The 14,125-nt window shown below is 35.5% G+C and overlaps 2 protein-coding genes across 3 annotated transcripts in view; one reads left to right on the top strand and one right to left on the bottom strand.

Annotated features, from left to right (window-relative positions):
* Window positions 1-3,260, top strand: part of LOC125650899 (uncharacterized) — a 42,419-nt gene extending 39,159 nt beyond the window's left edge. For both annotated transcript variants that reach the window (XM_056139331.1, XM_056139332.1), the window contains exon 7: window positions 3,103-3,260. In XM_056139331.1, coding sequence (XP_055995306.1) covers window positions 3,103-3,231 — 129 coding nt within the window. In that variant the 3' untranslated portion in view covers window positions 3,232-3,260. The remainder of the gene's footprint in view (window positions 1-3,102) is intronic.
* Window positions 3,261-7,827: 4,567 nt separating this feature from the next.
* On the bottom strand, window positions 7,828-9,743 carry LOC125649342 (uncharacterized). Its single transcript, XM_056166221.1, has 3 exons — window positions 9,569-9,743; window positions 8,788-9,419; window positions 7,828-8,652 (listed from the first exon to the last, which is right to left on the bottom strand). Exons 1-3 carry the CDS (start codon window positions 9,741-9,743, stop codon window positions 7,828-7,830), a joined length of 1,632 nt encoding a protein of 543 aa, XP_056022196.1.
* Between the last annotated feature and the right edge of the window lie 4,382 nt (window positions 9,744-14,125).

The raw sequence follows: 14,125 nt of genomic DNA, 5'->3' as shown, positions 1-14,125 counted from the left end.
CCATGGGCCTCTTGTTTGTCTTTTGGAAAATGCCGTTGATATTTGGTATGTGGGTATACCATGATAAAACAGTGTGTTGCATGCCAATGTTGATAACCTTTGACCTTAAGAACAAAGATACATTGCTGGGTCCAGTAAGTGTTCTAAGTGTTCTTTGCTTAATTCTCACAAAAATATTAACAGCTGTGAAGGAGAAACTTCAAACGTACTGTGCCACTACATATGCCAGAATTGATGTAAATCAAATGTGGATTCTAAAAAATTCTAAAAACTATTAGTGAACTTGAAATCACAAAGCTTTCCTCAAATCAACAACATCAAAACGTATGAATTTTCAACACTTTACAAGACCAATCTTCATGATGAATTAAAGACTAGGCTTTTTGACATCAAAGACAGTTACTTCTTCAATAAAAATGGAAAACAGAAATATTCATATCTAGGGATCAGTCATAGAAAAAAATTACTTTGATTCCACGCTTAAGTACTCTGAAGTTGAAATTAATATGTGCTGGAGTTCCTCACTGACAATATCTTCGTAATCTTTGGTGATCAGGTCTTCCAACAGTCTGTTGGAAGTCCCATGGACACGAATTGTGCTCCTTTGTTAGCTGACCTGTTTTTATATTCCTTTGAAGCAGAATTCATTCAAAAACTTCTATGTGAGAAGAAAAAGTCTTTTGCTGTGGCCTTTAATTCAACATTTAGATATATCGACAATGCTTTATCTATTAACAATAATAATTTTTATTCATATATTGATTCCAAAAATCCCTGTGAACTCAAAATAAAAGACAACACAGAGTCATCCACTTCTTCTTCATACTTAGATATTTTATTGAAAGTAGATATTAACGACAAACTAACAACTCAACTGTTTGATAAACTGTTTGATAAACGGGATGATTTCAGCTTCTCCATCATCAACTTCCCATATTTATGTAGCAGTATTCCATTATCACCTGCATATGGTGTTATATCTCTCAACTGTTCTGCGTATGGTCAGTTTTTAAATCGAGGCAAGCTACTGACAAACAAGTTGATGGTACAGTGGTTTCAACAGTCTCAATTAAAGTCAGCATTTCACAAATTCTATGGTTGTTATAACAATCTAGTTTGCCAATACAACCTATCATTGGGTCAAATGCTGTCTGAAGTGTTTAATACTGATTGTTAAGCCGTTCTTGGCACATTGATTTTGACTGCGGATAACTCCGTTTACCTGATTAGGATATAGGACTCACGGCGGGTGTGACCGGTTGACAGGGGATGCTTACTCCTCCTAGGCACCTGATCCCACCTCTGAGGTGTCCAGGGGTCCATGTTTGCCCAACTCTCTATTTCTTTTTGCTTATAGGAGTTATGAGATTGATCACTGTTCGTTATCTTCACCATTCATATAGCAATGTTCCATTATCACCTGGATATGAGTTTTATATCTCTCAACTGATTTAATACGCAAGAGCTTGTTCTGCGTGTGATAAGTTTTGAAATCAAGTCAGGCTACTGACAAACAGGTTTATTGTGCAGGAGTTTTAACTGTCCCGTTTAAAGTCAGAAATTTCGCAAATTCTATGGTTGTTATAACAATCCATTTTGTCAATACAACTTATCATTGGGTCAAATGCTGTCTGATGTGTTTCATACCAATTGTTAGGCCGTTCTTGGCACACTGATTTTGACTACGGATAACTCCGTTGACATGATCAGGATATAGGGCTCACGGCTAGTATGTCCGGTCGACAGGAGATGCTTACTCCTCTTAGGCACCTGATCCCACCTCTAGTATATCCAGGGGTCCGTGTTTGCCTAACTCTTTATTTTGTATTGCTTATAGGAGTTATGAGATTGATCACTGTTCGTTGTCTTCACCTTTCATGTAAAGGTCATATAATAGAATTTTTGGAGTTGGGCCTTTGATATTTGGTATGTAGGTATGCCATGACAAGACATTGTGTCGTGTACCATTTTTAATGACTTTTGACCATGAAATTTTTATGTAAAGGTCAAATTACATTAATGGGGGCATTTTTTGTGTGCAGACCATAATTTTTTTGTCTTTTGACAAATTGCCTTTAATATTTGGTACATGGGTATACCATGATAAGATATTGTGCCTTTAATATTTGGTACATTGGTATACCATGATAAGATATTGTGCCTTTATGTGAAATTGCCTTTAATATTTGGTACATGAGTATACCATGATAAGATATTGTGCCTTTAATATTTGGTACATGGGTATACCATGATAAGATATTGTGCCTTTAATATTTGGTACATGGGTATACCATGATAAGATATTGTGCCTTTAATATTTGGTACATGGGTATACCATGATAAGATATTGTGCCTTTAATATTTGGTACATGAGTATACCATGATAAGATATTGTGCCTTTAATATTTGGTACATGGGTATACCATGATAAGATATTGTGCCTGTATGTGAAGGTGAAATAATAGAATTTCTGAGGCATTTTTTGTCTGGACTTTTGTCTTTTGACATAGGCCTTTGATATTTGGTATGTTGGGATGTTTAATTTAGTATCTCATGTTCACAACACTGTTTCTTGTTTGAAGCTCATATAGGTGACTGTTATGTACCGTGATTTTTAATTTCCACTCTAAACATGATCCTAAAAAAAAAATTTTAAACAATGGAAAATGGAAGGGGAGACATCATTTTTGGTGTGCTAAACAATTCTTATTATGATAGTTACAATCTATTTCTATCAGAATGAATTGCTGGTCTTGATAACAGTGATATTCATATCTTGATTATATATAAAAAGGAATGACAATAGTTGTGATGGAATGACAACTTCACATGTAATAAGGCCAAGGTCAAATGATAGAATGAGATTATTTTTTTTTTTTTTTTTTGTCAGATCGCAGTGATTGTAGAATGTGGAATTAAGATATTATTTTGCAGTATTTCTAAAATGCACCAGGCTGGCTAAGCTGTGTTATGGTACAGAGGGATATTATTACGACACTGTTGAATGGATATTCAGAGTTCAAATCCTTTGTTATTATTCTTGGAATTTAAAATGCTAGAAATCAATTAGTACTATACATTCTGTATCGATTTTTATTTCAGAAGCTGCCTTTTACTCCGAAACCAATTACAAGTAATGGGAAAGGATGGCATGTATTTACTTCAACTCTAACTCCTAGAATCCGACACCGCGGGAACAGCATACAAACACTTTGGTGTATACAAAAATAACTGGATAAATAAAGATTATGGAAATAAAATGAAATGTTCTGTATTTTCTTTCCGACATGAGAGGTTTATGGGTCACAACGGTCGGCAGAGTTACCAGCACTCAACTTTTATTGGGTGAAAGGCGGAGATAACGAACGGTGATCAATCTCATAAATCCCACAAGGAATACATAATAAAGAGTTGGGCAATCACGGACCCCTGGACACACCAGAGGCTGGATCAGGTGCCTGGAATGAGTAAGCATCCCCTTTCGATCGGTCACACCCGCCGTGAGCCTAATGTTTTGATCAGATAAATGGAGTAGTCAAAATCAGTGTGCCAAGAATGGTCCAACAATTGGTATGAAACATGTCAAACAGCATTTAACCCAATGATAGGTTATATGGGCAAACTAGATCATTATAATGACCATATAATTTGCGAATTGTTGACTTTGAATGAGACTATTGAAATCCCTGTAACATATATATAAACATGTTTGTCAGTAGTCTGCCCCGCGGTACAAGCTCTAACATATATATAAACATGTTTGTCAGTAGTCTGCCCCGCGGTACAAACTCTAACATATATATAAACATGTTTGTCAGTAGTCTGCCCCGTGGTACAAGCTCTTGTGTATTGAATCATTCAAGAGATACAAACACCATATGTATGCAGGTGATAATGGAATATTGCTACATAAATATGGAAGATTGACGATGGAGAAACTGAACTCATCTCGTTTGTTCGAATTTTGAAAAGTTCAGTGTTATAAAGGAATGCCCTATTAAAAATTTTTTACCAGTAAATGAGGCATAAACTTTTCATAAAATCTTTATAAAGATTTTTTATAAGGTTATGGTTAAATATGAGAGTTACTGTCCTTCACCTTCACCGGTTCACATGAAATTACGAACACAACTTCCAGCTTTAATAATGAAATATTAGCTCTAAATCTGAAAATTATATTTTGTGATGATAGTTTTGTGTGTAACCTTAACCATAGTCATTGATAAAATTAAAACGAAGTTTAAGATTTTAACAAAATAAAGATTTCGTGTCGGTGGACCGCGATGCCTTCTTCTGTGAGTGGAGAAACGAATATATATAATCCAAAATATCAGATATGTTAAACAATGATGAGTTCTACTCGGAAATAAACGAAAGTCAAGACCAAAAGATTTTACAAAAAATTAGAAGAATTATACAAAAACATCCGTCATCACTAACTGAAAAAGAAGAGGATTTTATCACAAATTTTGATTCGAAAGAAAGCTGTTTCTACGGCTTACCCAAAGTCCACAAATCGGATGAAATAAAACACGCGATACAGCTTCAAAATTGTGAATACATCACATGTCTTAGACCCAAGGATTTGAAATTCCGCCCAATGTAATGGGGGGGGGGGGGGATTTAAATTTTAAATCAGTAACTTTTTGGACACCATATTAAAACCTCTTTGCAATGACGTCAACAGTTTTCTCCGTGATGATTTAGACTTCTAACGACACTTACCTGGGCTGCGTTGAAGATCGTAGCGGCTACGTAGGGCTCGGTAGCGCTACGATCTTGAACGATGTGTTAGGCTAGCCCTACGTAGGGATAACAAACGTTAATTCATACAGTGCGTTCAAAATACCTAGATATCTAGCCTAGCAGCTAGGCTAGCCGCTACAATCTTCATGGAGTTTAACGGAGAGAAAACCCGTGGGTTCCGACGATGTTACATGATAAGGTAATCGACAACGCAATATCAGTAACGTTTGGTGTTACCTGGGTGTAAATTAGATGGAAGGTGAAAGGCGCATTTAGACGCCTATCATTGGATGCATTGAGGCGTGAAGTTTTACCGATATCCTCAAGATATTCCCTATATTTATTTCCCTCATCAACTCACCTAATTTAATCAAATGCATTTCCGTTAAAAATGGTTGTAGTGATTCCTTACTTGCAAAGATAGCATTTGAATACAGGAATTTGATAGCAAATTGACGTATCCTATGCTTGATTACTTAGTTGTTATTGTAATCCGGAAGTGACATGCCCTACAAATTACGTTCAATGCGCGATAAAAGTCAGAGTGGATCCGTATCTCGAAAGTCCCGTATTGAAGATATAATAATAATAAATTCTTTTATTTAGACAGGATAGCACAATTAGTACAAATGACTAGTTTACATTGTGGTCCTGTATAAAACATATTCACAGACAGATAAATGAGAGAATAGAAAAATAGATAACATAATATAAAATATATACATAAAATACACACACGATATCATTGGGGGGAAAATAAACATATATATATATATATATGTAACCGGGTGTAATAATAACAATAACTCTGGTGTCGTGGGTTTTATCTTTATTGTGGTGATGTACCTAAAAAATTATTGTTGCATGACCCTGAAATACAATTAAAGTGATGAATACAAGAACAATAACTCTGCATAAGAATTTTACAATCAAGGTCCTTATCAAAATATTAAAAGAGAGGTTAAAATACATAGAAATTATGAATTACAATAATTTCTCGAATCGATAATCTTTCCCTAAGCTTAGCATGAATAAGCTTATCGTAGTAAAGAGTTTATGATAAACACAAACTGAATAAATTCTAAATAATAGATAATTCATGCTAAACTGCTAAAGTACATGGATTGAACAAAAAGAAAACTGACTATAAATGCTTTAACAATTTGCATGTGAAATACTGAATTTATAGTAAAACTTACAACATTTCTACAATTAACCTTACCTCCCATGAGGTGCAAAGGTCGGTGCAAATATTAAGCAATCCTCCTACTTTATAGTATGTGTTGATGTCTAAATATAATAAAATAGGTATTTACTGTAGAGTTATAATTTATTGCATGAATGAATATTTACTCTTAAGTATTTATAAAGTGTAATACATTCATTCTCTCCTTTAAAAGTTAAACACATTAATTTGAATCTTGTTCTATATCAATTTTTTACAGCATTCGTGCAAACTTGCAAAGATCATTCACTCCTCATATTGTCTATCATTCAAACATTCACTCAGACAAGATAAAGTAGTGAAAATAAAGAAATAGTGCATCCTAAGTTTAATACTATCCTGCTCAAATAGAATAAATCTCCATCCATTAAATCAATCCACTAGTAAATAACAAGCTACTATATGAAACTTTTATCCAAAAACCCTTCTGTGCCACTTAAGCATGAAAACAAGAATACCTGTCCTCAAAAGAAATTTCCCTCCTAAAAACCATGTGACCAAACTAGAGTGATCTATAAATAGTAACAATTATCCTAGAGAAAAACTTGTTCTGCATAGTAAGCAGTAAAATTTAATAAGTATGAAATGACAAGACAAACACAAGTCAGAGTTATAATAATGATTTCAATTAGATAAAACTTTATTCTCATATCAAATTTCAAAACTCTGTAAAGAAATTGAATTAAAGCAATTTATTTTCAATAAATTAAATCCCTGAAATAAAGTATTAAAAACATGTAAAATTTCACTCTATTACATATATATATATATATATATATATATATATATATATATATATATATATATATTATTTTATTAGTCCTCTTCGTGCTGGTCAGCACATAAGGCCGTCACCAGAGACTTCCATGTTGGTCTGTCTTTCACCCATTTCTGGACCTGTCCCCAACTCCAGTTGTTATCTTTCATTTCTTTCTCCACCGATCTTCTCCAGGTCTCTCTTGGTCTTCCTCTCTTTCTCTTGCCAGTTGGTGACCATTTCAAAGCAACCCTTGAGATGGAATTTGGGTACATTCTGCATACATGTCCTATCCACAGCCATTTTCTCTTTCTGATCGTCTGGGATAGAGGAGTGGTGTTTGTCCTTTTGTACAGTTCGTCATTTGAGATGGTGTTAGGCCAGAAGATGCGCAATATTCTGCGGAGACATCGGGTCTGAAATACATCCAGCTTGTTGGAAATAGACTTGGTTACTTTCCAAGATTCAGCACCATATAGTAGGACCCCAAGCACGTTGCTCTTGAAGATCTTAATTTTGGTGTTGGTGCTAAACTTTGTTGACCTCCAGATGTTCCGCAGAGCAGCATACGCTCCTGTAGCTTTAGAAATGCGAGCTTGTACATCTGCCTCTGAATCCCCATCAGTGGTAATCTTACTTCCTAGGTATGGGAAGTTGGTGACATCTTCTATGTTTGTGCCATTTAAGGAGATAGGTTCCTCTGATATGGTATTGACCTTCATGATCTTAGTTTTGGAGGTGTTTATATGAAGGCCAATTGTTTCAGTTGTTTTTGCGAGCTGGGTGGTTTTTTCTTGCATGTCTCGATGACGGTGAGATAACAGTGCAATATCGTCCGCAAAATCAAGGTCTTCAAGTACTTCTGTCATACCCCAAGTAATCCCTGTTCGTTTGCTTCTAGTTGTTTTTCGCATAATCCAGTCGATGCACAAGGTAAAGAGAAGAGGAGAGAGCAGACATCCCTGTTTCACTCCTGTCGTCAATTTAAACTCCTCTGATAGGCTTGATCCACAGATAACTCTGGCATTAAGTTCAGTGTATTGCATCTTGATGAAGGAGATGATTTTATCTGAGATTCCAGAATGGCGAAGGATTCTTTCTAGGGTAGGCGATTAACACTATCAAAAGCTTTGGTGAAGTCAATGAAATTGATGTATAATGGGGAGTTCCATTCATTGCTTTGTTCTAGAATTTGTCTGAGAGCGAATATCTGATCAGCACACGACTTCCCTTTCCTAAAGCCTGCTTGTTCTTGACGCAGTAAGGGATCTGTTACTTCTGCAATTCTGTCCAGTCTCACTCCGCTTAGAACCTTCATGGTAACAGAAAGCAACATTATTCCTCTATAGTTGTTACAGTTTGAGAGGTCTCCTTTCTTTGGTAATTTAACTATAAGGCCAGTTTTCCAGAAGGATGGTGTTTCTTCTGATTCCCAGATCTTCTGTAGGATATTTGTCAAAATTGGAGGTGTCCAGTATTCTTCGGCCTTTAGGAGCTCTGCATGTATCTGATCAATGCCTGCAGCTTTTCCATTTTTAAGTTTGGCGATTGCCTTTTTTACTTCTTCTATACTTGGTGGATCAGTATCAATATCTAATGTGTCCGTGGCTGGTAATATTATTGTCTCGTTCTCTGGGTCTTTCATATTAAATACTTCTTCAAAATGTTCCTTCCAGCGTTTCAGTATGTCTTCTTCTTTTGATAGTACATTTCCCTGTTTGTCTTTTATTGGTAGCTCTGATGACTGAAATTTGCCTGCTAATGTTTTTGTAATTCGATAGAGGGTCTGCATGTCTTGTTTAGAAGCTGCTTGTTCTGCCTCATAAGCTAGCTTTTCAGTGTATGCCTTCCTGTCAGCTCTTGCACTCCTCTTTACTTCCCTGTCAATAGCCCGATATTCTGCCTGGAGTTGGTCCTTTTGCCTCTTAGATTTTGTGGATAAGATTTTACTTTTCTTCTCTTTTCGTTCTTCTACTATTTTTCATGTTTCATCTGAAATCCATTCTTCTTTTTTCTTTCTCTTTGGGCCAAGTATTTGTTGACTATTTTCTATTAATACTTTGTTAAAAGTTTCCATATCGATTTCATCAGGATGTTCCATGAGTGTTGAAAACTTGTTCTGGATTTTTAATTGAAAAGATCTCAGGGTTTTTGTATCTTTGAGTTTTTGGATGTTGATTGGAGGTGGTCTTTGATCTTTTTTCCTTGATTTCCTCAGTTTTAACTTGATTTTTGCCAGTACTAAAGAGTGGTCACTTCCCACATCAGCCCCTTGTTTTGCAACCACATCGAGAAGACTACTTCTCCATCTCTTGTTGATGATAATATGGTCAATTTGGTTCTTTGTATGACCATCTGGTGAGTTCCATGTTGTCTTATGGATGTCTTTGTGCATGAATATAGTTCCACCAATTACTAGGTCGTTTTCTTGGCAGAAAGTGCATAGTCTCTCTCCGTTGTTGGTACATTCTCCTATTCCTTGCTGGCCCATGATGGTTTCTTTACCTTGGTTGCATTTTCCAACTTTAGCATTTAAGTCTCCAAGGATAAGCAGGACATCATGAGATGGTGTGTCGTCTATTACCTTTTGTTGGCTGTCATAGAAAGATATTTTCTCTTCATCTTCTGCATCATCTGTTGGCGCATAGCAAACCACAGCAGTCAATTTGGCGAAGGCTGAGTTGTACCTTGCTGTTATTATTCGCTCACTCACAGGTTTCCATTCTAAAAGACTTCTGTGGACCTCCTTTGTTGTGATAATACTCCTTTGCTATGATGATCGTCGGTTCTTCCAGAGTAGAGTATCTGATGTCCTGATACTAGTTGTTTTGATCCACTACCTGTCCATCTGGCTTCACTAACTCCTAGGAGCTCGATCTTGTAATACTCCATTTCTCTCACCACTTGTGCTAGTTTTCCTGTTTGGTAGAGGGTCCGCACGTTCCAGCAGCCCACTCTACGGGTTATTTTCGGTCGAAGGACATCTCCTATCGGGATGGATGATTCACCCGTCATACTTCCAGTGTCCTGAATGGTGTCAATCCTTCTTCCATCATTTTGTTCTCTGGTTAAGGTTTCTGTAGCGTCTTTTGTTTAACATGTTAGGGTTGCTGGCCCTAAGCATAACCCCTGAACTCGGAGGACCAGTGGTTTTCTGTTGGGGTTGTCCTTCCCTTAGATGATTGCTTTCCTTTGCTTTCGTGTTCATCTACACGGATTTTCTTTCTGGATATTCTTCCATAGCCTTTGACTTGCCAAAGCCATCCACAAGGCAGTGGAACTATTTGACCCATAGATGGGGCAAGGTTGGTGAGAGCCAGGGCATGTCCACGCGCCGGTGGGCCTGCACTCTGCACCTCTAGGGTCCTTACTACTCCAAGATCCCCTTCATGTTAGCCTTGAGTGCTAGACCCAAGTTTCCGTGTGTTGCCCCGAGGAGGTGTTTGAAGGAGTCTAAGTAATGTAGAGGCTATGTACTGGCGGGGCGAGATTTCTGCTTTCGCTACTTTCCCTTTCACCTACAAGCAGGCTAGCCAGCGGCAGTAAGGATCTATAGGCGTTTGATCTTTACCGCACTAGACGCATATCATTACTCTGTGATAAACACACACACACACACACACACACACCATATCTATATATCACTTATTTGAGAAATAATGCTGCAAATATGCTGATTTAAAAGATGTAATAGAACCACAGCTTCTGACAGACTCGGGCAACTGATTCCATAAAATTGTGGAGGATACCTTAAAAGACCGTTTATAATATTCAGTTCGAACTTTTGGTAAATATAAAATGCCACTATCGCTACTTCTTGTTGTTCTGGAACTAACTTGGCTGACAAAATTAAAAACGTTCATATATTCTGGTGTTATGTTATTAAGAACCTTAAAAGCAAGCACTAGTTTTCTATATACAAAATAATCATGAACAGGCATCCATTTAAGAACACTAAAAATATCAGCTGTAGAAGTCTGAGTTACTTTCACCTTCAATATGATTCTGGCTGCCCTTTTCTGTAACTTAAAAAGTCTGTCAATAAAAACCCTGTTTTTGGCTGAGCACCAAACTGTGCAACAATAGTTAAAATGAGGAAATATAACAGTGTTATAAATTTTCAATAATGCTGCATTTGACATAAAAGTTTGCAGACGACGTAAAATGCCTATTTTCTGTGAAAGTTTCTTGCATAAAGAATCATTGTGTACAGACCAGGTTAGACATTCATCTATTTGTACACCAAGAAGTTTGGCCGTTTTAACAGTATCTAAAACAATATCTCCTACTTTGATACACATTTTTCTACACTTTGAGAGTTTTTGTGCAGTGCCAATCAACATACATTGTGTTTTCGCTAAATTCATCGTAAGTTTATTACTTTCCATCCATTTCATAGAGTTTAAAAGATCACCATGTAACCTTTGCTCAATAACATCAATAGATTGATGTGAAACATCCTGAGATGTATCATCTGCATATATAGAGACATTTGAGTGCTTTAGGCATTTAGGATAATCGTTAACAAATAAAATGAAGAACAATGGACCCAATATGGACCCCTGAGGCACTCCTATTGTAACATCTTTTTCATCTGACAAAACACCTTTCCATCTAACACATTGTGATCTTCCGCTAAGATAAGACTGAAACCATTTAAAAGAATTTTGACAAATACCAAATGATGAAAGCTTGTGTAACAATACCTGGTGGTTTACAGTGTCAAAGGCTTTACTAAGATCAATAAAAAGAACACCTGTTAATTTGCCACTATCTATATTACTTAACCATTTATCAATAATGTTATGAAGTGCTGTTTCGCAAGAATGCTGTGGTCTAAAACCGGATTGATGTTCCGTTAAAAGATTGTTTTTATCCAACTACTCGTAAAATGAGTTAAAAACATGCCTTTCTTCAATTATTTGAAGATATCATCAATTCATTTGATGCGCGCAACAATTGAATTAAAGATCTCTTCAAATAATTAATGATATCGTCAATTCTGAATTATTGCGTGCATTAATTGAATTGATGATAGCATTAATTCTTCAGCTGAATTGATGAGCGCTTTAATTGATTTAATGATCTCTTTAAATGAATTAATGATATCAACAATTGAATTGATGCGCGCTACAATTCAATTGAAGAGAGCCATAATTGATATAATGCGCGCATTAAATCAATCGATGAGAGCAATAATTGAATTGATGCACGCATTAATTCATTTGATGAGAGCAATAATTGATTTAATGCGCGCATTAATTCAATTACTGCTCTCTTCAATTGAATTAATGATATCTTTAATTCATTTGAAGAGAGCAATAATTCTTTTAGAGAGAGCAACTATGTAATTAAAGATATCTTCAATTCAACATATCCTCAATTGAATTAATGATCTCTTTAATTAAATTGTTGCTCTCTTTAAAAGAATTGATGCGCGCATTAATTCCTTATACAAAAGCATTGTAAATGATTTAAAGATATCTTCAATTGAATAAAAGAGATCATCAAATTATTTATACCGAGCTCTAAATTAATTATAGCGAGCAATATTTCTACTAAATTGATGCTCTCGTCAATTGAATTGAAGAGAGCAGTAATTGAATTAATGTGCGCATCAAATCTATTATTGCTCTCATTAATTCAATTAATGCGCGCATCAATTAAATTGAAGAGAGCAATAATTGAATTTAATCCGCGCATTAAATAAATTATTGCTCTCATTAATTCAATTGATGCGCGCATTAATGCATTTGATGAGAGCAATAATTGAATTGAAGCTCGCATTAATTCATTTGATGAGAGCAATAATTGATTTAATGCGTGCATTAATTTAATTAAAGAGAGCAATAATTAAATTGATGATATCTTCAATTAATTGAATTTATGTTAATTTGGCGCTCCATACATCTACAGCTGGTGACGTCTCAATACGAGTGAAAAATTATTGACGGGACGTAAAAACAAGCAATATAAATACTTATTACCTGAAATAGTTCTAATCCGAGGCACGCAGCATCTTTTTTTCTCAGAAGGGGGAGGGAGGTCGAGTTGAACGTTGATTTGTCAACATTTAGGGGGGGGGGGGGATTTAGAAGAATTTCGCCCAATCTTCAATATCCTAAATCGTGGTTGGGGTGTGGTGTGAGGAGGCTTCTGTAAGCTACAACTGCTTCCATTTTCCCCAAGCCTTCCATTTTTTTTAAATGGGGGGGGGGGGGGGGGAGTGAGCGCTCATCCTTTGTTACATGGGTTTAATTCAAATCAAAATTAGATCCTTTGATCCGCTCACGTATATCGCTACAAGGTTGTGTAGCGATATACATGAGCGGATGAAAGGATCTAATTTTAATTAGATTGTATCTTTCAAGCTTGCATTTTTCTCCCACACTACTACTATCAAAACTAGTGGAAAGGCCAGTCGCTCAATATATCTCTCTGTACACGTGAAAATGGCAGATAATGATCATTGTCCAAAAAAAGGGGGAGGGGCTACCCCCGAAAAGAAAATCATAAAATGTTCCTCAGTGTGCTTCACACTATATGTAGTCTAGTCAATCTAGCCATATATGAGCAAAACCTCAAACTAATTGCAACAGAAATGAAAAATTGATTATTCATGCAAGAAAACACATGCAAACAACATATCAAAAATCGGCTTTTGTATTTCAATGTGGAAATTGGAATTTTGGGGTAAATGATGTGTTTTTTCATGAAAATCGCTAAAAACTCGAAATTGAAGAAAATGTCCATTTCATGTAACATACAGTAAAAGTAAGTTTCATATTTCAAATTTCAACCTTAAAATGTTCGATTAAAACTTTTGTCAGCAGAATATATTCTTTCCTTGACTGTAATTTTTGGGTAAAATCTTGCTTTTTTAAATATAATTGTTAAAGATTGAAATTTTAAGAAAAAATCCCACATTTTTCATACATTTGAGGCTACCAATAAAAAATTGAAGTTAGGATTTATTTTAAAAACTGTTCAACAAGTAAGATATATATATTATTGGCAATATATATGAAAAGGTACCATTTTAGGTTGGAAAACCTACCTTTTTCTAAAACAAAAATAGTGAAAAACTGGAAATGATAGGAAATAACTGTTTAATAGAAGATATGACATTGATCTTATAAATTTAAGAATAAAACGTTCAAATGCACAACTAAACTTTTCTGCACCAAAATTTATTTTCCCTTTCCGAATTTTGGGCTGAAACCTTCATTTTCCAACAAAAATCGTTAAAAACTGGATTTTGGAAGAAAATACGATTTCCTGTCCATTAGGCATATATATATGAGTTACCACATGAATATTTATACATTAAAATAAACTGTTAACACAAAACAAGAGCCCCTTCAAAAATGGTCTGTTAAAGATGACCTACATTTTTA

The sequence above is a fragment of the Ostrea edulis genome, chromosome 5 (assembly GCF_947568905.1).
Source record: "Ostrea edulis chromosome 5, xbOstEdul1.1, whole genome shotgun sequence".
NCBI classification, from domain to species: domain Eukaryota; kingdom Metazoa; phylum Mollusca; class Bivalvia; order Ostreida; family Ostreidae; genus Ostrea; species Ostrea edulis.
Note: the sequence above shows the minus strand (reverse complement) of the source record. Positions and strands in the feature narration are given on the sequence as shown.

What these genes read in the sequence shown, in the direction of transcription:
- LOC125649342 (XM_056166221.1), bottom strand. Translation starts at nt 9,743, where the DNA reads ATGACGGGTGAATCATCCATCCCGATAGGAGATGTCCTTCGACCGAAA. An exon ending in TAGTGAAGCCAGATGGACAG is followed by an intron (nt 9,420 to 9,568) that starts GTAGTGGATCAA and finishes GAATAATAACAG; the next exon opens with CAAGGTACAACTCAGCCTTC. An exon ending in ATATGGAAACTTTTAACAAA is followed by an intron (nt 8,653 to 8,787) that starts GTATTAATAGAA and finishes ACAAAATCTAAG; the next exon opens with AGGCAAAAGGACCAACTCCA.